The following is a 25,577-nucleotide window of genomic DNA, read 5'->3' on the forward strand; positions in this document are numbered from 1 at the left end:
CTCCTCCAAATAAGAGTTTAAAGACATCAATATTCCTTCTAATATTCCCACTTGTATTGTCCAGATTTTAAATACTTGAATAACCATTTATTATAGTAATACATTATTATTTATTAATATACAAATATTACCAAAATATATGAAAGCCACCAGGGGCACTACAAAAAAAGCAATACCATCACTATTTTGGCTGGCTCGCAAACCATTTCAACTGCAGTAAATAGTAGGGATGTAATGATACACTCTACCCATGATGCGATACGATTCATGATACAGGGTTCATGATAAGATTTTTTCCTGATTTTTTTAAAGAAAACGAAATTGAAGACAAATTATGACAAAGTTTCCTTTTATTATTTCTAAAATACTGTATTTGTGCTTATCTTTTATTTATCTAAATAATGAATGTCCTTTTATTTCTGAGGTAGGTACAAACTATGTCATTGTGTAAAAAACCTTAAATGAAATTTAAAAACAAATCCAACATTTTATAAATAAATTAATAATACAAATAAAGAAAGTATCCTCACGTAAATAAATTGGGCTGAATAATCCCCTACCTGGCAACTTTGTGAAGTGCCATCAACCAGGCGAGGTGAATAGCGCCAGTGCCCTCTGCTGTTTAAAGTGAATATCAATTCATCTTAAACGAAGAACCGATTCGAATAGTGGCACGTGTGTACTGATTTTTAACTGTCTTGTGGTGCATCGTTACATCCCTAGTAAATACCAAAATAAATCAGTGATCTACTCCTGGTGGTGTTATTATTCTATTATAGAATCTAGTACACAGTATGAAATTTATACAAGCGATACAAGCCTAGCATTATGGCTAGCTAACAGGGCCATGTGTGGTTATGCTAATGCAGTGCTTTATTTTATGGTAGCCAAACAATTCACAGTTATCTATTACTAACAGGATTTTATTTAGGTAACGCTACAACAGCAACCTGGAGCTCACAGTCTGGCTTGATGCTAATTAGCCAAGCTTGCAACGGTTATGAGAAGAAATCTGTTTAATGTTAGAGTATTAATGTCAATTATTCATTTATTTATTCACTGTCTGTTTTACTACTGATTTATCCTGATAAGGATCACAGTGGGTCTGATTCATTGGGCAAAAAGGCAGGACACCCTGGAAGGAGTCATCACAGGGCACACGCACAGTATCTCCTGACCTGAATGTATTTTTTTTGCTAGCTCAAAAGACAGCAGGGATCAGATGAAGGCAAGGATCAAACTGTGGTCCACTGGACCCACTATCAAACATCACCAAACCAACAAACTCCAAAGGTTTAAATACATTAGTATTCTTCCTAATATATATTACAAATACAATAAAATAAACATACAAATAAAAACACAACTAAATCCTTAAATCAAGTCGTACCTTATGAGTTTAAGGAATGTCAAAATCTCTTTGTTGAGAAATTTGTACCCTTAAACTCGACGTTCCCCTTAAACCAGATGTGTGTGTGTGATGTAAAGCGGGGTAAGCATTAGGGCACATTCACATGCGCTGCTGCACCTTGAACTCTTGCTGCGTAGAGCTCATGATTTTTTCGAGAGGTTTTATTGTATTTTTATTGATTGTTAATTGTTTTTCAATTGTATTTTGATCCCCAGGTGGGGTGGTCCGGGTCCTTTCTGTGTGGAGTTTGCATGCTATTTTCAGTGTATAAGTGTCAAAAACAACCCCATTATTTCACATTAGCCTAAAATATACGCAGTTTCACAGGACCATCAGAATCAGAATCAGCTTTATTCGCCAAGTATGTTTACACACACAAGGGTTTTGTTTCCGGCTGTTGTTACCTTTCTACAATATACAAACAATACAATATACAGACAAGACTTTACAGATAATGTACAAATTTAACACGCTGGACCGAATTTTGTATATTTACAGAAAATAGAAAAATAGCATAGATAAATAGTAAAAAAAAATAAATGAAATTACAGCAATGTACAGTATGTGTAGTGTGGAATGAAACGCATTAACAGGTTTCCCATGGGAAAAAATACTTTAAACTTGACGCCTCTTGCAGAACCAATTGTTGTCGAGTTTCAAGGTACCACTGTATTAGTTTTGGGGCTATAATAATGTATACATTGCACTATATTACATGCAAAAATGAATCTAATACTGGATAGTTTTATTAGCACTACTACCACTGCAGTTCAGGAAAAGCTTCCTGGATTGGCTTCATCTTTTGTCATTGTCTTTTCAAAGGAAAATGTCTAATTCTAAGTTTTCTTAGCTTTTCTAATTTTTTGACAAATAATATAAAAATATAATGGTAAGCAGTAGGATTTTTAATCATCCACCTTCCTAAAAATAATCAAACAATTCATGATATTCACAGCAGTTTCTGTACCTCTGAGTGTTTTTTTAAAACATGGGAACTGAAGAACCATGCTAAATAGCTCACTGGTTGGCAGCTACTGACCTCATGACCTTCTTCGCCTTCTTTGAATAGTGACATTGTCAACACAATGGGGTTTCTCTCACTGTCAACATTCATACATTTCCTCTACTTAAATGACAGGTGCAAACACATAAGGCTGGCCTGCTGCCATCCGATGCCTTGCTCATCTGTTTATTGTCAGCTTAGATGCATCAGATTTTTGCAGGTTTTAATGACCGGCTTTGGATTACATGCATGTCTGATTGAAACTCAGGTCACACTTTGAGGCCCAGGCTTTATGAGAGGATGGATTTCTATGTAGCTATAACGCTCTGCTTGCACTTTTAAACTTGATCTACTCCTTCTACTAAAATGTGGGGTGGCTTGGTTCTAACTACTCTATTTCTTTATTTATGTGGTTAAGATACTGGTCCACTTGTTTTATTTATGCATTCTTACCTTTTATTTTGCAATCTAGACATCTCTAATTGCCCAGTTATATCTCTCCTCTTCCGTTGCAAACTCATACCCTGACTAAGAAGGTATATACCTAACACACGCACACCCTCCAATATGTGTGTGGTAGCCAACCACTTCTTTTCTCATGTACATTAAATTTACTTTTTATGCATTTAGCAGATGCTTTTATCCAAAGCTTAAAACTTACAGTACTGTGACAGTATACAGTCTAAGTAATTGAGGGTTAAGGGCCTTGCTCAAGGCAGTGGTGAGGCTTGAACCGGCAACCTTCTAGTTACTGGACCAGTATTTTAACCACTAGGCTACAACTGCACATGCTTGGTTCACACAGGGGTCAGTACGGCGTACAAAGAGTAACACACTAATGTCCATTATTTCCTCTCTCTGTACAGGCCACTTTGACCACTTGCCAGAGGCCGCAAAGCAGCAGGAACAAAAAGTCCCTTTGGCCTGCCCACCCTCAGACACAGCCAGTAATGTCTGTGTAGTCGCCTGGTGTAGATTCAAGAGCTAGGGATCCCAGCAGTTGTGAAGTAGTGCCCCAGTTACTCTATTTCTAACCTCTTGGGGACCTTTAAGAGATGACCTGAAGCAACTTTAGAAAAAATCAGTTTAAACACAATTTTAAAAGTAGAGTCTTTGAATGTAAAGTTCTTAAGGAAAAAATCATCCACCTATAAGCTGTAGCTATGGTTTAACTTGTTGTGCAGACTATAATCCAAAATACAAATGTTCAAAAGTTCACATTTGAATAACCAAAAAAGCACAGAACTGATCTGTTCAATGTCTAGTCTAAAATGAGCTCTTCCAGTCTGAAAACCAGACAATGCGTCTCATTTAAGGCAGTTCTGCAGAAAAAGTGAACTAAAATTCCTTCATAGTGATGTAGAGGACTGGTATAAAATTATCAAAAAATTAAGTGTTTTGTTGCAGTCAGTGCTGATAAATGAAATATGTCGAGCATCCAGTCAGTAAGTAAAAAAAGATAAAGTAATGCTTTTTTTCATTAGCAAGTTAAATTATGTTTGATACTGATTATTGTGTTGGTCCCCCTTTTGCTGCCAAAACAGCCCTGCAACTGTGATGCACTGTGTATTCTGACACCTTTCTATCAGAACCAGCATTAACTTCTTCAGCTATTTAAGCTACAGTAGCTCGTCTGTTGGATCGGACCACACGGACCAGCCTTCGCTCTCCATGTGCATCAATGAGGCTTGGTCGCCCATGACCCTGTCGCCGGTTTAGCACTGTTCCTTCCTTGGACCACTTTTAATAGATAATGACCACTGCAAACCGGGAACACCCCACAAGAGCTGTAGTTTTGAAGATGGTCTGACCCAGTCGTCTAGTCATCACAATTTGGCCCTTATCAAATTCGCTCAAATCTTTACGCTTGCCCATTTTTCCTGCTTCTAACAAATTAACTTTGAGGATTAAATGTTCACTTGCTGCTTAATATATCCCACCCACTAACAGGTGCTAATCAGTGTTATTCACTTCACCTGTCATGTTATGCCTGGTCAGTGTATAAAAGGTGTTGTTCCTCTTATGTTTCTATTATTTATTTCATTTATTTATCAGGATAATGTTTTATACCTTATATGTTTTATATCAAGTTCAGTGTCAAACACCATCATAGGTAATTTTGTATCTTTAGTCCATCTAATTGACATGTCTTTGAACTTGTCACCAAGCCACTGTACCACCTGTTCACTTCATGTTTTGCTTAACAACCTAAAATCATTACCTATGACAAAAATTTTATAACAAAGACATCAACATAAATGCGCCAATTAGTGTTTCACACCACTGCACAAACATACAGACACACTGCATTATGTAGTGCACATCTGTGCAGACAGGGTGAAAAATGAACCAGCATAGCAATGTTTTAGGAAGGGGGTGAACTTCTATCTCACCAGCTCTGAATTTCTTCTCAGTGTAGTAATTCCACTTTATTTTTTGACTGCTGGCAATGATTGTAACATACCTAACTGTTATAGAAAGCTGGTGAAGATATCAGTATCACAATTCTAAATTAGTTGGGTGAGAATTTTTTTAAAGGTGGATTAGACACATTTCCTGTTGTGCAGACTATAATCCAAAATACAGTTCGAAAAGTTCGAAGTTCGAAAGTTCACATTTGAATAACCAAAAAAGCACAAAACTGGTTTGAAGTGGTCTGCTCAATGTCTAGTCTAAAATAAGCTCTTCCAGTCTGAAAACCAGACAATGCATCTTATTTAAGGCAGTTCTGCAGAAAAAGTTAACTAAAATTCTTCCATAGTGATGTGGAAGACTGATATACAATTATATAAAAGTGTTTTGTTGCAGTCAATGCTGATAAATGTAATATGATGTAATATGTCAAGCACCCAGTCATTAAGTAAAAAAGGCAATTATTTTTTACACAGGCAATATGTGTGTTAAATGATGTTTTACAAAAGACAGGACAGTAGTTACAGGTTACACAAGATTCATCACTTCAAGTTCAATGTCAAATCTTCAGTTCACCTACCTTGCATGCCTTTGGACTATGGAAGGAAAATGGAGACACTGGGGAAAGGACCAGGCCACTCCACCTATGATTCAAATCCAGGACCTTTTTACTGTTAGACAACAGTGCTACCCACCAAGCCACTGTAGCGCCAATATTTGGTGGCTGTAAAAAAATAGTTTTAAGACCATTGGTGGTTTATTGCATTGGCAACCAATTAATTGAGGACAGTAGGTAGAAAAATTGGATACCTGTATAAATAAACACATAAAATATTTGTGTTTCGAATTGACAGTGTCCTTGCAGGGAAAGAAAATTTTAATTAACAAACACAGTGTGCAGTTAAGCATATTAAGAAAGCATTGGCGCTACCAATCAGCAGGTGTTTAACATAAATATTTCAGTTAACTTAAGTCATTAGATAAGGTCATGGTCAAAACCATGAGCATTAATATGGAGTTTACAGTTTCTCTTTCCAGCTATAGCAGCTGTGTGTCTCTGGGAGTTCCCATTAGGTCAAAAGAGCATGCAAAAGAGAATGTAGGACATTCCCTTTCATCCCAAAGTGTTTGATAAGGTGGAGGTCAGGACTTTTTATCTATACAACAGGTGTAGGTATGCAATTTTGTTTGTGTAGCTAGTAGCAATGAATTACAATTAATAGAACAGCTTACCTTGTTAAGCAACCATTTTTGCACATCACATGTTTTATGTATTTCTGTGAAGAACTTTCAGATTAGCGCTTATCACTAAACAAAACTCTACATTTATTTATAAATGTGTTTTACAGAGGATTTAATGTAACACATTAACTGCAATATCAGCAAAAGTTTGGCAAAAGAAGAGGAATTTTGATGATTGAACTAAACATTGTAAAAGTGTGTGGCAATATACTGTTAGGCGTGGGACACCAAGGGAATGGGAGCAGGTCTGGAATGAGCCGAGTCATCGAGAGCGGTGTAATTTAACACCGTACCGCAGTCTGATGATCTACAGCAGCTGCTTCGGTAGCCACTGCTGTGCTGCCCTGGCTCCTGGCTCAACAGATGCTTGAAATCCTTTAACACTGATGATTTGTTTCTTTAACCCCTGTGTACGTTTTAGTCCGTTTTCATTTTTGCTATAAGTGAAAAACTACTATTAATTATACTAAGAAAGACTCTATGAATGACATTTTGAGTTAACAAGAATAACAATTTTAAAGATAAATATAACACCATTTATACAAGGGTTCTTCAAAAAGTTTTCACACTTTTTTTCCCCTTAAAGCAGGGGTGTCAAACTCATTTTCACCGAGGGCCACATCAGCATTATGGTGCCCCTCAAAGTGCTGATTGTAACGTATCCTGCTGTGATTGCAGTCTACCTTTTAAGTCTTGGACAATTTGTTGTTTTTCTTGGAGGCTAAATTCTGTGTTTGGTGTCAAAATGCCAAATTTATTCTTGTATATTTATAATGTATATCTACATTTATATTGTACTTTACCTTTACCACAGACACGGCCTCATAACACAAGAAACGTACTGGTTTTTCTTTTTGAAGCACAAACTTTTATTCACTTTCCCATCTTTCATTAAATTACTGTATCATCCTTCTGCTTCAATTTTCTCTTCTTGTACACTTTGGGATTATTAGTAAATATTTCTCAACGTCATCTAGTGGTGGCATGCGGTCACTTTGCAGGTCACAAAATCGGCATGCATTGTGGGAGATGCAGTTTATGTACAATTATACAGTGTATATACAGTGTATTTTAATTCTGCCCTTGCCAAGTTTTCCCCCTTTCTCAGCTAGACAGACAGACAGACAGACAACTCCCTCCAAAATACAGTTAGGTCGGTTTTATTAGCTTCCCAACTGTACACTGTGTGCATCAGAATGGAGTAAAACTACAAAATACAAACAATAAACACAATAAAAATCTTAATACAGTACACGCATAGCTGTAGTTAAGTGTTACATCAAGTTCAATATAAAATTTAACCAAACGTAAAATAGCGCTAACGAGTTAGCATTTTGTGTAAAAATACTAAGTTCTGTAGTTTGTTTGTTTGTTTGTTTGTTTGTTTATTAGGATTTTAACGTCATGTTTTACACTTTGGTTACATTCATGACAGGAACGGTGGTCACTCATTACACAAGATTCATCAGTTCACAAGTTTATATCAAACACAGTCATGGACAATTTTGTATCTCCAATTCACATGACTGCACGTCTTTGGACTGTGGGAGGAAACCGGAGCACCCGGAGTAAACCCACGCAGACACGGGGAGAACATGCAAACTTCACACAGAAAGGACCTGGACCGCCCCACCTGGGGATCGAACCCAGGACCTTAAGTGCTGTAGTAATGGTAACAACTGTATTTAATTACGGAATTACGGTAAGGTCAAAGTTAGTTGCCATGACTATGATGTAAACGGTTGTCGCTTCAAGGCGCGGGTGTCCTATTAAATTATTGATTAAAAGTGCGTCTCTGTAAGTACTCAAACCATCACAACAATCATACGTCTTTTAAGCTCTTGCAGGCCACATAAAATGACGTGGCGGGCCAGATTTGGCCCACGGGCCTTGAGTTTGACACATCTGTCTTAAAGCTTCTTTGAGCATCCAAAAAGGTGGAAATCAGATGCCACTATCTCAGTCTCTCAGACACAACCAATTACTACTCCTCCCACCCTCACCGTTTCCAACCAAAATATGAAAGTGCGAAAACTTTTTGAAGATCCGTCATATTAAAAGGGTAAAATGTAATATTTACACCAATGTAAGACTTAGTAGGAATAAACCAGTGTATGTCTAGAAAATTCTCATGCAGACACAGTGAGCAGAGGTAAGGATCAAATCCAGGTTTGTAGAACCAATGTTTCTGTGCCACCGTGGCATCATTATTGAATATTACAAATCAGCAAATAACATTCAAGTGGTATGCTAAATCTGTGGCTTATAGAATGCAGTTATGGGTCACCCATTGTGAACTCTGAGAAGCTGTGCCCCCTCCAGTTTTCAGGATAGCTGCTTCTCCTGCTTGAAATCACAATGAGTCCTAACGCTACTGAGGGTGTGTGTGAGTGTGGCACATCTTCTGGGTCCTTGGGACCTTGGCTCAGTCCTTACATTTGGTTGCTGTTTAGTGTGTAGCATTCTTTTTTGCAAGTACTCTGAATTATTTGTAAAACCATATAATAAACTGACACCTTCTTTAGGCTTTATTCATGTCTTGTACTTTTTGTTTCTGGGATATGCTCCGGACCCATCCTACTCTTGACCAGAATAAAGCATTTGCCAAAGATGCATGATTAAATAAAGCAGACTCACAAAACTAGGTCAAATGTAGATTTGTTTTGATGCTTTCTAAGGTATACTGATCCCACCTTCCATATAGACCGGGGGGAAGGGGGGGGGGGGGGGGGGCACAGATTACAGTATCATGCACATCTGGGATGTAGGTTGGGTTAAGAGCTTGAGTTGTTACTCATTGGTGGATTGAGTAGCTGATATACGTAGGTGTAAACCCAGTTCTCTTACAGTTACATTTACATTTTTGGCACTTAGCAGGCGCTTTTATCCAAAGTGGCTTACAGTACTGTGACAGTATATTGTCTAAGCAATTGAGGGTTAAGGGCCTTGCTCAAGGGCCCAACAGTGGCAACCTGGCAGTGGTGGGGCTTGAACCAGTGACCTTTCTCTTGAGTTCTTGAGTTCTCTTTCTGATTTTCCCTCTCTACTTTTCTTTGTGGTCCTGTGTTTGCTGGGGGCTTTATTGATTTTACTCCTCAAGGGCAATTGCATGACTAGCTGTGTTTCCTAGCATTAGGCTTATGTCCCTGTGGGTCTTTCTTGGTGATTGTCTAAAGTGTTTGGACCTCTATTCTGACCAAAGTATTTGCTGATCATTTCAATCTTCCCCCTACTTCGGACACCTTGTTATTAGGATAGTTATTTTCCTTTGGCCACTTTTTTTCTTTTTTGTGGCTCTTTAGCCACAATTTCTCCAGGTGCCTTTGTGATAAGGCACTGACCACGCTGTTACAGAAGCCAGTAAATTAAGCCAGTGAAGATTATCAGGGTAGGCTGCTATTTTGAGGGCTGGTTATCTCCCCATATCAGCAGCTCCCTCGTTCTGTTTTTTTCTAGCTTGTTTTCTTTTTTGTTTTATCTTAAAGTGCATAAATGCCTCATCTATGGGCACTTGTCACTTACCCTGGAGATACAGTAGCACATACTTCTGTGGACGCATATTAACAAAATTTTTCTCTCCACCCCACCTCGGAATCAGCTTCCGAATGAAAGTTCCTTAGAATTGCAGAAAAAGAATGACGAACTTCTGCAGCTGTTCCTTTGGGAGGGGATTCAGTAATATTGACCAGCACAAATTACAGCGTCATGTCAACCTGCCATGCCTTTATGAGCCATCAGGGAGCATGAAAGCACAGATGACTGACAGTGCCAGTTTCTTTGATTGGTAGTCTCTGTGCCTTACTATCTTGGTACACATATTTGCTTTATTTATTTATTTATTTTTTTATTTTTTTATTTTTTTTCCCCAATTTTCCTCCCAATCTAGTCATATCCAATTACCCGGTTGCATTACTCTTTCTCTCTTCCGATGCCAATCTCCACTCCTGATTGAGGAGTGCGAGACTGACACACGCCCCCTCTGACACGTGTGCAGTAGCCAACTGCATCTTTTCACCTTCTTGAGGCGAGTTCACATGCGGAACAGCTTTGTGTATGGAGAGACACACCCTGATCAATGCATTATTCCTTGCCATCAACCAGCCAGCGGAGGTCGTAATTGCATCAGTTATGAGGTCCCAGCTCCAGCTCCCACCCTGTATGAACAACAGCCAATCATTTTCAGTGTAGCCGCCCAGGCTGCCAGATGGCAGAACTGAGTTTCGAACTGACGACTTTGAAATGTCAGCTCTGGTGTGCTAGCATGTTTTACCGCTGCACCACCTGAGTGGCAGTTAGATATCTTCAGAAAAGCCCCCAGTGAATAATGGGACAATTCTTTATGCAAAAGTATAAATATCAATCATTCAGTAACAGGAAAAGACATTATTGCAGACATTATAAAACTGTCATGACTGCCATAAGATTTGCTACCTACCACCACGTAAATACAGTACAAGTGTATGTACACTTTTTATATATTATTTTAGCTGTTGCATCTTAAACAGGGTTTCTAAAGGATAACTGAAAAGCATATTGAATAGGAACATGCTGTGCTTGAACAAGTCGTACCCAGATCAGCCTGTTCTACTTCATCTTAAATAATCAGAATCAGAGAAAATTTTAAATGCATTCACCCCCTGTAGTACACTAATGGTCTTTTTTCAACACAATCAATAGGCGTATTGTTTTCAAGAAACTTGTTTTCGAAGAACTGTAATGGGCTGGATTTTTGACCTAAGTCCAACGGAACTGACAGAATATAAGTGTGTGTTCACCACAGCAGGCATTTAGTGACTGCTGTACATTTAGTGACTGCTATACTCTATCTTACCACATTTGTGTTAAAAATCGCACCATAATCGGACAGCCATTATGAGCAAGAAGAAAAAAATGTCCATGCTGGAGTTGTGGCGCAGCAATCAGACTGCACGTGTAAAGAAAGCCAAAGACCTGAAACTATGGCCTCACCAGGTGTAAGTAAAAAATGCTTTTAGCTGCTGGTAAAATCATTGTTATTTGTACTGAATAAAATATATACAGGATACAATCGTTCTGCATTAATGACAGATTGTTTGAAGTATGGTACAGTATTGCTGCATTTATGCATTATTATCTCAGCCTCTGTGTTGTAATTGTGTTTGAATGTTTTTTGTTTTATACTGTTAAGCATTGGTGTCAATTCCATATGGATTTTCTTTGTTGGCACACATATACTGTATGTTTACTAACTGCGTTATAACTGGTTTATCCTGATAACAGTTGGGGTGGGAAACACAAGCATTAGGCAGATATATACCTAGGACCTGTGACCTCTATCAGAGGAAACATTTACACGTTCACCTACTTGCAAAAACCTAGAAACAATTTAGAGTAGCCAGTCCACCTTCGTGTTTTAGAAGGTAAAAGAAAAGAGAATTAGCCAGGCTAAATGCATGATAACATCAAAACTCTGTTTTCAGAACCCTAATGCTATGCAGCACCTATTTTACCCGCTGTCGCAAGGTGCCGGTTTTATTTCTAGAATTTTAAAAATACAGCATAAACTGTTTCTAATGAATACAAATACATTTACTGTCATTGTACAAGTACAACGAGATTCAGTGTGCTCTACCTAGGAATAAAATATATAAAAATATATATACATACAAGTAGATTTCAACATTTAGAGAATTACTTTTGATTAAATTTAGCAGTATTTATTGAAGGATTACACTGTCATTAAAAAATATCTCTTGAAATTTATTTCAGATACAAAGTGGTTATACCAGTTAATGTGTTTGATAGCAACAATCCTTGCCGCAACCCATTTAAAAGGAGAAGTGACAGTTTGTCAGCAAGCAAGTTTTTGATTTATATCTTACCCACACTTTGTAGCTGCCCCAGGCTTTTAAACAAGCGAAAAACACAAATAAATGGCAGGCAAATATGAACAAGGTAGCTCTCTATGCAGTTTGGGTGCATTTGTGTTTGTACTGTGGGTTTTTACAGCACAAATGAATACTTCATTTTCTACTTGAATTTCAATGCTTATTTAAACACTTTTTAACTGACTGTTTTTGTTTGATTTTTAATAATGAATTTTACTTAAGCTTCAAGCTGCTCTCTTGATCGAGTCCCAATGGGCAGATTGAATCAGTGACTCATAAAATGTTCATATCAACTACATTCAGTCCAGAAAAAATAAATTAAAAAATAGAATCTCAGTTCTATTACACACTGCATTGATTGTTCAGCTAACCATAAAATATATAACTATATTTGTAAAAAGCCTTTCTGAAGTTCTAGATCTCAGGAATGTTTCAATGCTTTCAATGGTTCTTTATGCAATCCTAACGCACTACGAATTGCCATTATGTATGAAAGGTGCTATACGAATAAACTTGCCTTGCCCTGCCACAAGCAGAAAGGTCTTCATGTGGTTGCTGGTAAAAAAGAATTTGAACAGAAGATGAAGCTCAATGTCAGTTTAGGAAGAACTCTCCAATTACATTAGCAGTGGGTTAAATAAGACAAACAGCATTACTTTATAAAGGTTTAATAACAGAAATGACCTTGCTTAGGGAAGGGATATACAGGGCAATGTTTGTAATCCTGCAGTTTGCAAGGTGGCAGCTGGGAAACAGGGTAAACATGTTTCTCTACTACTCTCCATTCATTTATCCTACATTCTGTGCTCATTGCATTAGAAATTAAAGATTAAATATTAGTAATCTACTCTCAGTAATTGCTTTATTCTGGTCATGGTTATAGAAGACATCAAGCCTTTTCTGAAAACAATGTAAGCATCACACAATGGCCAGTCTACCTACAGGTATGTTTTGGGAGATCTAAAAAGGCAAGAGTGTAGAGTAGAAACCTACTCCATCCTCAAAATAAAACAGGCCATGAGAATTTACTTGAGATCACTAAAGCTGTGTATCACTAATACTCATATTAGATGAAATCTTAAAATGTATGGTGTTGGATAAAGGCTGTATCCAGTCAGCTAAAACACGTTTAGTCTACTAAAACTATATATAATACACAATGGATATATAGCCACAAAGACCAAACATGGGACTTTAAATCTTTATTTGTAAGCAGTGTGTCTGGTCTCTTTGTATATTTATATTTATGTACATGTACACCTACATGGATAATAAAATGTGTTCAGTTAGCAAATGCCCCTTTTTTTCTTTCTATCTGTTGTTTATGTCTCTACTTTTTCTCTTTCTATTATCCTTACTGTCTTTTGCTGCCGACAGCGCATCGCTGAGAGACCCAGAGCTGGTTTCGTCTCTGGTCCAGCAGAATGTGAAGATGGCACGCTTGCTTCACAAAACAGGCACCACAGCGCTCCGCCGCTTTACGCAGGAGTCTCTGGCTGAGCTTGAGCGGTGTGCGGCAGAGGAAGCTGCCGAGCAGGAGCACAGAAAAGCCCAGAACATTGAGATTCCTGAGGATGAACTGCCCAAACCCTCCAAATACCTGGAAGTTGGGAAAGCCCTGCCTTTCATCTATGGAGACCCTCCATCTGAGCTTTTCAATATCCCTTTGGAGGAGCTCGATCCTTACTACAAAGCAAAGAAGGTCAGTCCTGTGTTGCTTTATATGGATTAACTTGTTCATCTTTTCAGAACATGTAACACTCACTCACTCACTTTCTTAACCACTTTTCTAATTAGGGTCGCAGGGGAGGAGGTGCTGGAGCCTATTCTAGCTTTTCAATGGGCGCAAGGCACACAGTAACACCCTGGTTGGGGCACCAGTCCATCGCAGGGCAGACACACATACACACACACACATACACACACCCATTCACCTATAGGGCAATTCAGTGTCTCCAATTAACCTGACTGCATGTTTTTGGACTGTGGGAGGAAACCGAAGCTCCCGGAGGAAACCCACGCAGACACGGGAAGAACATGCAAACTCCGCACAGAAAGGACCCGGACCGCCCCACCTGGGGATCGAACGCAGGACCTTCTTGCTGTGAGGTGACAGTGCTACCCACTGAGCCACCGTGCCGCCCAGTACATGTAACAGTTTTTGGTAAACAAACATAAGTTTTAAGGAAATGTTAGTATACTCTCTATCCATGGAAAGGGCCATAGGATCACAGCTATACAAATACAAACCCCATTTCCAGAAAAGTTAGGATGTTTTGTAAAGCACAATAAAAAGAATAATCAGTGGTTTGCTAATTACTTTACGTATTTAAATGATAAAGTCAGAAATAAAAGATTTCCAACATTTCCACTTATCAAATTCATTGTGTTCCATCAGCTTTCCTATAAATGAGACTTGTATTAGTTTGGGAACACAGGACACTGATTGTTGCAGTTTTGCAAGTGGATTTTTTGTCTATTTTTAATTAACACCAGACCTAAGCTACTCAACAATTCAGGGTTGCCATTGTCTGATTCTCCTGTTCATGATGCACTATCCAATTTCAATAGAAAACAGATCTGGACTGCAGGCTAGCCAGTCAAGCACATGCATTCTGTGTTTATAAAGTCACACTGTTGTAGTGCGTACAGAATGAGAACTGGTATTGGCTTGTTGAAATTATCATGAACTTCCCAGGAAAAGGCATTACCTTGATGGCAGCATGTGTCTCCATAAAATTCCAATATATGCCTCCGCATCAAAGGTTCCTTTACCCAGTCATGCCAAACACATTGCTGCACCCTCCTACCACGACAGATGATGGCTTTTGTACCTTTCTCTGATAACAGTCTGAACAGTCCTTTTCATCTTTGGCACAGAGAACTCAACTTGCATTAGTGTCAAAAAGAAGCTGGATGTTTCCATCCAAGATGACCTCAGACTCAGGTTGCATTTCTTGTTGCAGTGACAGAATGTGTTAAGTGTCAATGGTTTTCTGAAGTACTTCTGAGCCCATGTGCCAAATTTATCACAGTAGCGTTTTGGATTCTCATGCAATGTCATCTGAGAGAAGCAACGGTCACTCGCATTCAACAGTGGTTTCCAGCTTTACCCTACATGAACTGAGATCACTCCAGTTTCCCCTGAATCTTTCACAATATTATGGACAGTAGATGGTGAAAGATTACATTATATGCAGTCTTGCATAGAGGAATGTTATTTTTGGACTGATTGGAAATACGACCCGTCACTGCTTGTATAGACTGATCCTTTGATGGATCTTCCTTTAACACCTCATCATGACTCCCTTACCTGTTACCATTTTATCTGCTTATTGTGGAATGTTTTAAAATGCTGTAACTTTTCATTCTTATTTTGCCTGTGCTCTATCTTTTTGGAGTGTGTTTATATTCGTGATTCTGTTATAGCTCACATTGTGCCAAACCTGGTTCAGAACTCAGGAATCAGTTCAAAAAGATTATATTACGATGCAAGATTGAGCTCTTTTATTATCCAACATACATAAAATTTTACTGTATAATATTGTGTGACACACGCTTACAGACTTGCCTGTGTGTGAAAGTAACAAAGGCATATATTAAGAATTTAAAAAGTCATATGATGTCATTTGTGTGATGTCTTTTTCCTTGAAGTTCATTGTTATTTTAGCAAGACAACACCAGACCTCATTCTGCATGTGTTACAGCAGGATAGACAGTGTGTATGCTCGACTAGTCTGTCCGCAGTCTATTCGACAATGTATGATGCATCATGAAGACTGTAAAGCAGCTCAATGCTTGTCTTGAGCAAGAACGGGCAAAAATTCTACTTGTAAGACAGCAAAAAAATAGTGTTAAATAATTAGCAAGTCATTCAAAAATAATCATTCAAAAATTGCCCCAACTTGAGTGTGTTGAAGCCATCACGCTCTAATTGTTCATATTTACAAATAATTGATTATGTTGTTCAGTAAAACACTGGGAATCTTTTCTGTCCACTTTTATTAGGCAAAGATTTGAAGGAGTTAGCATTAACATTGATCTGTTGACCTATTACTTTTTTAGGTGTATGTGGTTTGGGCCATGGCCAAAATGGTGAAAAATAATAATAAAAACTTAGTGTGTTCTGATACTATGGAATGACAGGAAATTGTTCCTCGGTAATTTTACAATTTCCACATACAGTAGGTTATTTCATCACTAGCTGCACTTTAGCTTTACCTTGTTTACTATGTTTTACAGACTTTCATCGTGATCAGCAAAGGGAATGTAATCAACAGGTTCTGTGCTGAGCCAGCGTGTTATATTCTTTCTCCGTTTCATCCCGTCCGCAGAATAGCAATCCGGATACTCATACACTCATATCCTTTTAATACACACAAAGCCTTACTGTTTCATTTATTCATTATAGTACTATATATATTACTATATATGTACATACAGTATATAGCAAGTGTATTGCTTTGGCAATACGAATGTCCCTATTTGTCATGCCAATAAAGCTTCTTTTGAGTTTGAGTTTGAGAAGTGACAGTGTAGCGCTCAAACGAGCTGTCAATCAAAATGGGATTCAGCCTTTCCACTGATTCTCCAATCATCTTGCAGAAGCTCAGCGTCCAGACCCGCCCACAGCCCCATTCACCCCCAGAGACGCTCAGTGTCCGGGGGCGGGACAAAATCGAGGCATTTATCCAATGACCGGCGAGTTTCGGAGCATTACAAAAAAAACCTCAACGCAGTCCCATAGAGGTGAAGAGACGCTCAGCTTCTGCGGGCAAATGCATTGACGCTACGGGAATGTATGAGTTAAGTTAAGAAAATCGAGTCGATTTGTGATAATTAGCTGATTCTGAACGAACTCGTCTTCGAGATATACGTGTTCTAACGCATTTGTAGTCAATGAAATGTTAACACAACTGTACATATTTGACAATTTAATTTTGGACATTTTAGGGGAAGCTGAGCTCTTCCCTTGCAGTCTTAGAGAAATCGCCACTGATATATATATATATATATATATACACAGTATATACAGTATATATACAGTATATATATATATATATACATACAAATATTTGTTAGGAATATTGTTCTATTGTTCTATAAGAGTTTTATTGTTTGTTAGTGTTTTCCCCACCATGTACTGTATGTGCATTGCCAATCACATTGGACTTTGAGTACAACAAAAAGTAGTAAGTGGCACTGCCTCATGCCATAGAAAACACTAGCTGGATCATGTTCATGCAGAATTAAAGTTTTGCCAAATTATATGTGACTGTAAATTGTAAATTTTTCTTTAACTATTCAGTAAATTGTTTAGCATGTTTATCATGTTAACAATCCTGTCCAACTGTGTGTTCATGACCATGAGCGACCCGCCACAATGGAGCAAAACTGTAGAGTGAGTAACAGCAAAAGCAATCACATTCCATCACAACCCAGTTCAATAACACACCTTTCTAATTTTATGAATTAAATATGAATTTTATGAATTCTATGCTTATTCCACACTCTTGTGCCTCAGGTATGTTTTTACAGGGATCTATACCTTCGAGGCAACCGTAAAGGTTTTGTCCAGAGGGTTTTGCATAGGAGACTTTACATTCCTTCGAGATCCATGGAACTGGCTGGATTTCATGGTGATCAGCATGGCGTAAGTATGTCTATGTTTACAGAGTGTGTGAGCACCCTGCTAAAAAAAACGAATCTGACTGTCACCCTCTGTACCACATTAATCAATCAAATGGCCAGATGGAGAAAAATCCTCAGCACTGAAATGACACTAACATGGTAATGACATGGTAGTGTGTGTTGTTCTGCTATGAATGTATCAGGTGCAGCGGTGTTGTTGTGATTGTTAATTAGTGAAGTTTATCGGCCTCTTTTTAGTAATACATACCCTGTTAGCACTTGTAGAGTTACTTTCAGTGGATACTGATCACAGGACACTGCCGGCTTTATATTTTTGCTTGGAGAACAATTCTCCTTCGTCACTGACATTCTGGTCAGTGGGGGTCCTATGATGGTCTCTTTCTATTGATAAAAAGGCTACAGGAGAGGAGATGAAATAGCTACAATTGGCTAGAGTCAAAAATTTTAATTGTATACCTACAAAGTTCAACTGCATGGTATGTGTAGCTTAAAAACTAATCAATGTACACAATCAGCCATAACATTAAAACCACCTCCTTGTTTCCACACTCAATGTCCATTTTATCAGCTCCACTTACCATATAGAAGCACTTTGTAGTTCTACAATTACTGACTGTAGTCCATCTGTTTCTCTGCATGCTTTTTTAGCCCCCTTCCATGCTGTTCTTAAATAGTCAGGACCCTTACAGACTGGGTATTATTTGGGTGGTGGGTCATTCTCAGTACAGCAGTGACACTGACATGGTGGTGGTGTGTTAATGTGTGTTGTGCTGGTATGAGTGGACAAGACACAGCAATGCTGATAGAGTTTTTAAACACCTCACTGTCCCTGCTGGACTGAGAATAGTCCACCATCCAAACATATCCATGTCCTGTGACCACTGATGAAGGTCTAGAAGGTGATCAACTCAAACAGCAGCAATAGATGAGCGATCGTCTCTGACTTTACATCTACAAGGTGGACCAACTAGGTAGGAGTGTCTAATAGAGTGGACAGTGAGTGGACACAGTATTTAAAAACTCCAGCAGTGCTGCTGTGTCTGAGCCACTCATACCAGCACAACACACACTAACACACCACCACCATGTCAGTGTCACTGCAGTGCTGAGAATGATCCACCACCTAAATAATACCTGCTCTGTGGTGGTCCTGTGAGGGTCCTGACCATTGAAGAACAGGGTGAAAGCAGGCTAAAAAGATATGTAGAGAAACAGATGGACTACAGTCAGTAATTGTAGAACTACAAAGTGCTTCTATATGGTAGGTGGAGCTGATAAAATAGACAGTGAGTGTAGAAACAAGGAGGTGGTTTTAATGTTATGGCTGATCGGTGTAAATCAGATATGTAAATGTAAGTTTATTTTAAATATACACTAGATCTTGTTAAATAACACGTATAACAATAACAAGAAATGGCATCACAATAACACTATTTAAAAAAGTACTTCATTGAAACCAAAATGAAACCAAACCAGGTTTAAGGCATCTGGGAAGTCCGGGCATTGGTAACTCACAGTTAAAGTACTGAACTAGTGTTGTAGGTACAAGCTCTACACTGCCAGCTTGTCACTGTTGGATCCCTGAGCAAGGCCCTAAACCCTCAATGTATATGGTCACAACTGTTAGAAACCTTTAGCGGCAGCTGAATGCCATAAATAAAAAATTTAAAGAAGTATTGCCAGGAACTATACAAAATAATGCCTTAAATTATTATTTTTCACTCAGCTTATTTTAATGTCTCTTTATTTATTTCCCTCTTGCTTTATGACACAGTCTAGACATACTTGGATGAAAGTACACTTGTAAAGGAGGCTCATTTACCAGCTTTATTTTTAGCTGTGCATCTCATTTCTCTACAGACTTCCTTGTAGGAACGATTACTAGGGTGGATTAAATTGTGCTTTTGGACTGTTGACAAACTACACATTGCTTTTTACCATATTAATTCTGCATAAACACATTGAAGTGAATGTTTTCATTAATGCTTTTATGTAAATCTGTGTATAACTAAAACCTAAGTTAGCAGTAAGCAGTTAGATAATGCAAGAAAAAAAATAAATACAAAATTGCATACAGATTTGCAGCTGGTTTTATGATTTGTTGCCAATGGGTAAAATAACATGTAGTAAGTATGGTTAAGGTGAATGAACTTTCTTAAGTTCTTAGGAACAAAATTATTAAAGAACACAAAAATAGAAAAAAACCTACACCGTCATTGTAAATACCTAGCAAAGCTTTAAAAACCCTAAGGTAAAGGATCCACATTATTGTGTCTGGACAGGTAAGTAAAGTAAGTAAGTAAGTAAATTTTATTTATAAAGCACTCTTAAAACAACTTACATTGACCAAAGTGCTCGAACAAGCATACATAACACAACATTATGTTAAAAAAGTAAGAACCAAATAAAAATACAGAGTAAGAGAGAAAATAAAAACAGATAAAAATAGACTAAACAATTATAATTACCACGGCTCCTCACTGTTCAAATGCCAGCTTATAAAGGTATGTTTTTAGGAGTGATTTAAAACAGCGGCTGAAGGTGCTTGTCGAATATTAGTAGGTAGAGTGTTCCATAGCCTCGGAGCATAAACTGCAAATGCACGATCACCTTTTAGCTTCAAACGAGCCCTAGGAACAGTCAACAAGTTCTGAGTGGCTGATCTTAAAGATCGCTGTGTGGTTGCAGAAGAAAGCATACCACTGAGATAAGCCGGGGCTTGACTATTAAGCGCTTTAAAAACAAATAAAAGCACTTTAAACTGAATCCTGTGCTGAACAGGCAGCCAATGTAGTGAGGCAAGGACGGGTGTAATATGGTTTATTTTCTTGGTATTAGTCAGTAACCTTGCTGCTGCATTCTGGACTACCTGTAAGCGCTGCAACAGAGACTGATTAATCCCAATAGAATACAGAGAATTACAGTAGTCAATTCTTGCAGAAATGAATGCATGAATAACTTTTTCCAGGTCAGAATAGCAGAGAAAAGGCTTAATCTTTGCAATATTTCTGAGCTGGAAGAAGCCATTCCTTATTACAGAGTTGATTTGTTTATCAAATCTGAGGTCAGAGTCAAAGATAACACCAAGATTTCTCACAGATGTTTTGACACATGTAGACAAGTGACCAAGGTTATTGGAGACACTATTGATGTGATGAGGACCCCCAAAAATGATAACCTCTGACTTGCTTTCATTCAGCTGAAGGAAATTGTCAGCCATCCACCTCTTCATGTCTTCAAGACAACTGCTAAGAGACATGAACGAGCCATTGTCATTCGGTCTAATGGGAAGATAAAGCTGTATGTCATCAGCATACAGGTGAAAGCTGACATTGTGCTTCCTAAAAATTAGACCTAATGGCAGCATATAGAGAGAAAAAAGGAGGGGTTCTAGTATGGACGCTTGTGGAACACCACAAGAGACATCAGCAGAAGAAGAGAAATAGCTGATAATATTCACTGAAAAGGTTCTATTCTTAAAATAAGATATGAACCAATTCAGGGCCTCTCCCTGTAACCCCACCCACTTTTCCAGGCGACCAACAAGTATGTCATGGTCAACAGTATCAAAAGCAGAACTAAGGTCCAATAAAATGAGGATGGCACAATTTCCCTCATCAACAGTAAGTAGCAAGTCATTTGTCACCTTCAGAAGAGCAGATTCAGTGCTGTGCATAGACTTAAAGCCAGATTAAAAAATCTCAAAAATACCATCTTTAGTCAAAAATGGTAAAAGCTGAGAATATACAACCTTTTCCAGCAATTTAGCCAAGAATGATAATTTAGAAATCGGCCTATAGTTACTAACCACTGTAGCATCAAGATTATGCTTTTTGAGCAGAGGTGTAACTACAGCATGTTTAAAGCATGATGGAACAGTACCAGTGGCTAGGGAAGTATTAATGATATCCAGGACAAAAGGTCCTAATATATCAAATGTCTCCCTAACTATCTGTGGGGGCATCACATCAAGTGGGGAGGTTGTTGGCTTTCTTTTCAGCACCAAATCTGTTAATTCGGAGATTGAAAGAGCCTTAAACTTATTAAAGACACCCGGGCGCGGCGGTGGAAGTGGAGAATCTATACCCAAGTAAGTAATGCCAGACCTAATTGTTTTAGTTTTTTCCACAAAAAAGTTTAAAAACTCTTCACATACTCTAGGAGAAGGAACATTTCCAACTTCGGGTGATGATTTAAGTAAATAATTTATTGTACTGAACAGTACTTTAGGTCTGTTGTAATTTTTGGCAATTATGCCTGAAAAGTATGCCTCTCTAGCGGACTTAACAGCTAGATGATAGTCTTCAAGGCAACCTTTAAAAATATCCAACCTTACTTGCAATCTGTCCTTTCTCCATTTCCGTTCCGCTCTTCTACAAGCCTGTCTAATTTCCTGTGTGGCTGCATTTAACCAGGGCTGAACTTTTGGTTTTAAGTGTTTAAATTTCATAGGGGCAAGAGAATCCAGAACAGTTGAACAGTTATAATTAAAAGAAGTAACTAACTCATCCACATTAGCATGAGTCTGACCATAGTTGGGCAATTTTAACATGTCAGAAAAGGCTCTGGAAAAATCGTTAGATGTAGACAAAGTGGTAATCCTTGACCAGTGCCCTAAAACAGGAGCAGGGAAATGTGCAGTTAAAGTTAAGCTAAAGACTACTGGCATATGATCAGAGAAACTAGCCTCCTCGATATCTAGTTTGTCAATATCAAAACCAGATGAAAACACCAAATCAAGTGTGTGACCTTGCACATGGGTGGGCTTATGAATATGTTGAATAAAACTAAAAGAGTCCAGTAGTTGATTAAAATCATTCACCTGATATTTATCAGGGCAGCAGACATGAATATTAAAATCACCAAGAAGCAGGGCCGGCGCTAGGGGGGGGGGCTGAGGGGGGCATTGCCCCCCCAAATTGTGTCTTTGCCCCCCCAAGCAAAGCAGTCCAGAACCAGGGCTAGGGGGGGCTGAGGGGGGCATTGCCCCCCCAAGCAAAGCAGTCCAGAACCGGGGCTGCCAAGAAGCAGAATGCTGTCAGACATAGGTACAATCATAGCAAGGAATTCAGCAAGCTCAGTGATGAAGTCGCTGTTTGGTTTTGGAGGTCTGTATACTACTGCACAGAGTAATGGAAGAACAGAGTGAGATTTAAAAACCAATGCTTCAAAACTTTTAAAAGTCCCAATATTCAGCATTTGGCATCTCAGACGCTGTTTAAACACCACCGCAACTCCTCCGCCTCTACCCGTATTCCGAGGTAAACTGAAGAGACTTTTGGGCATAGTTCCAAGAAGGGGGCGGAGTTTTGCATTCACCACCTGTAGCCCATGTCTCAGTTAAAAACAACAGGTCCAAACCGTGAGAAGTGAAAAAGTCATTTAAAATAAACGTCTTATTATGGACAGAGCACGCATTTATCAGTGCGATATGGACTGACACAGAATGAGACTGCAGTAACGGTGTGTGTCCCAGTGCTCTGAGATTGACAGTATTAACTCCTCTGTTTCTGACTCGGAGTCTCTGCCGTGGCTGAAGGTGTGTAGCGGGCTGATCAGGAACCACAGGTACCAACCAGGTGAGACGCGGTTCGAGACTACACAGAGATACTGCTCGGGAGTTCTGGTCATTGGGAGTATATGGCGCATGCTGAGAAAACCCCACTTTACCATCCGAGCAGTTCCTTAGTCTCACTGGGACAAGCTTTCTGGTGGGAAAAGCTTTCACTGGGACAGGAGCCCTTGTGAATATAACGAGGCCGGCGAAGGAGTCCAAGCTGTTTGATGACTAGAATACACGATGGAGTAGTGTAATTGTTGAACTTCATCAGCTGGTCAACAGAATAGTTCAACATTGTGCTGATCGCAGGAAAACTCACCCACCGTTAGCCACATAGCTGTAAATTGTAATCCAGACCATTTCAGGATGTGAAGAAAACGTACAAGCATCAGCATCATTTAAAATGATCCAACACACACCGTAGTCTTTTAGTATCCAACAGGCGCTGAGATTATCCGATGAAAAAGAAATAGAGCAACAGGGGCAGTAGTAATAACAGGAGTGTGTAAAAAGATCAAAATGAAAAGAAAAATACTATAAAAATACAATAAAATATGATAAAATACGATAACGGTAGCGGCAGCCAGATGCGCCAGCGTCCACAATCACCATGACAACATTAATTAGGTGTACACAGTAAAGAAGAACAGGTTAACTGTTTATTTGAAGGAAGTCCGTGTTGACGTTCGTTCTGCTGGTCAAGAAACTACTCACCTGCTTCTGAGAACAACATCGTGAAACAGCAGCTTTTCACCATAGTGCCATGGAGTTTCCAGATCTGGGTGAACACTGTTCAGAAAAGTCCTGCACGCAGTTGGATTTTCTGCCGATGAGATGTGATGCGTGTGAAGGAATTTTCTGCAAAGACCACATAACTTACGCTAGTCACAAGTGTACTTCCTCGTATAAAAAGGATGTCCAAGTCCCAGTGTGCCCACTTTGCAATACCCCAATTCCCATCAAAAGAGGGGAAATGCCAGATATCAAGGTTGGGGAGCATATAGACCGTGACTGCAAGTCTGATCCTGCACAAAGAAAAAGAAAGATTTTTACAAATAAATGCTCCAAAGGAGGCTGCAAGCAGAAGGAAATGATTCGTGTGACCTGTGACCAGTGTCACCTGAACTACTGTCTTAAGCACAGACATCCACTGGACCATGATTGTAAGACTGATGGCAAGTCAGTCTCTAAATCAGGACATGCTGCTTTAATACGAGCTCAGTGTGCTTCCAGCAGTAGCGCAACAGGCTCATCCATCACAGGAAGCTCCAGAAATGCTTCGACTGTGGCAAATGGGAACATACGCACACGGAATAGCAGTGCACAAAGGACGTCGGCCTCTTCAGCGGTTCATCCTCCAACACAAAATCCAATACCTTCATCAGCATCCTTTCAGGCTGGATTGACAGAGGAGCAGGCTCTCCAACGAGCATTAGAGATGTCACTGGCTGAATCGCCCCGAACCACCCAGTCTACACTCAGTCCTCAGGAGCAGGAGGATCTGGCGCTGGCTCAGGCCCTTGCTGCTAGTGAGGAGGAGTACCGACGACAGCAGCAGAGACAACAGGAAAGGGATTCCAAGCAGTCCAACTGCCTTCTTTCATAATGTCAGCTCAAGAGGATCCAATGCAATCTGCCTCAACCTATACAGAAAAACACTGGTACCAGTTATCTGAACAGACCATTCCTCAGTTCAGCATACGGTCTCCACAGACTGACGATGCACTCATTTTAACTACAGAGCTGTATGTAAATATTTTATATTATAATCAGATTAATACATATTCAGTGTAGATGTTTCTGAAAATAAATTATTTTAAACATATTGTAAAAAAAAAAAAAAAAAAAAAAAAAAAAAAAAACGTGAGCCAGTGATAGCTCAGTGGTTAAGGTACTGGACTAGTAAACAGAAGGTTGCCGGTTCAAGCCCCGCCACCACCAAGTTGCCACTGTTGGGTCCCTGAGCAAGGCCCTTAACCCTCAATTGCTCATCGTGTTCTGCTCGTTGAGTAAGTCGCTTTGGATAAAAGCGTCTGCTAAATGCTGAAAATGTAAATGTAAATGTAAACTGCACTGCATGCAAAACTTTCCTCATAAAAAGAAGCACATCTAAAACAGAAAAGTTGCACATGATAAGAACGTCCATAGAACATGTGGCTTTTAACATGTGATACTGTTAATCTGTGTCTGCAGATACCTTACAGAGTTTGTGGACCTGGGAAATGTTTCAGCTCTGAGAACTTTCCGTGTACTTCGAGCGCTCAAAACAATTACTGTGATTCCTGGTGGGTAAAACCACTAACCTTTTTTAACCACTTTTCATGTCTACCATTAATTTAAAAATGAATCTACAATACATAAATTAGACTATATACCAGGGGTGCCCATACTTTTGTGACTTGGGATCTACTATTTTCAGTTGACAAGTCG

General features: G+C 39.0%; 2 protein-coding genes across 3 annotated transcripts in view; both read left to right on the forward strand.

Moving 5' to 3' along the window:
• The first annotated feature begins 10,940 nt into the window (after nt 1–10,940).
• Nucleotides 10,941–25,577, forward strand: part of scn4ab (sodium channel, voltage-gated, type IV, alpha, b) — a 54,296-nt gene continuing 39,659 nt past the window's right edge. For both annotated transcript variants that reach the window (XM_063016080.1, XM_063016088.1), the window contains exons 1-6: nt 10,941–11,041; nt 13,313–13,637; nt 16,178–16,296; nt 17,247–17,336; nt 17,460–17,588; nt 25,341–25,432. In XM_063016080.1, the coding sequence (XP_062872150.1) occupies nt 10,941–11,041; nt 13,313–13,637; nt 16,178–16,296; nt 17,247–17,336; nt 17,460–17,588; nt 25,341–25,432 (856 nt within the window). The remainder of the gene's footprint in view (nt 11,042–13,312; nt 13,638–16,177; nt 16,297–17,246; nt 17,337–17,459; nt 17,589–25,340; nt 25,433–25,577) is intronic.
• On the forward strand, nt 23,040–25,395 carry LOC134333930 (AN1-type zinc finger protein 2A-like). The gene has a single exon (XM_063016100.1). The coding sequence runs from the start codon at nt 23,911–23,913 to the stop codon at nt 24,751–24,753; it is 843 nt and encodes a 280-aa protein (XP_062872170.1). The 5' UTR covers nt 23,040–23,910; the 3' UTR covers nt 24,754–25,395.

The sequence above is a fragment of the Trichomycterus rosablanca genome, chromosome 2, assembly GCF_030014385.1.
Source record: "Trichomycterus rosablanca isolate fTriRos1 chromosome 2, fTriRos1.hap1, whole genome shotgun sequence".
In the NCBI taxonomy this organism is placed as follows: Eukaryota; Metazoa; Chordata; class Actinopteri; order Siluriformes; family Trichomycteridae; genus Trichomycterus; species Trichomycterus rosablanca.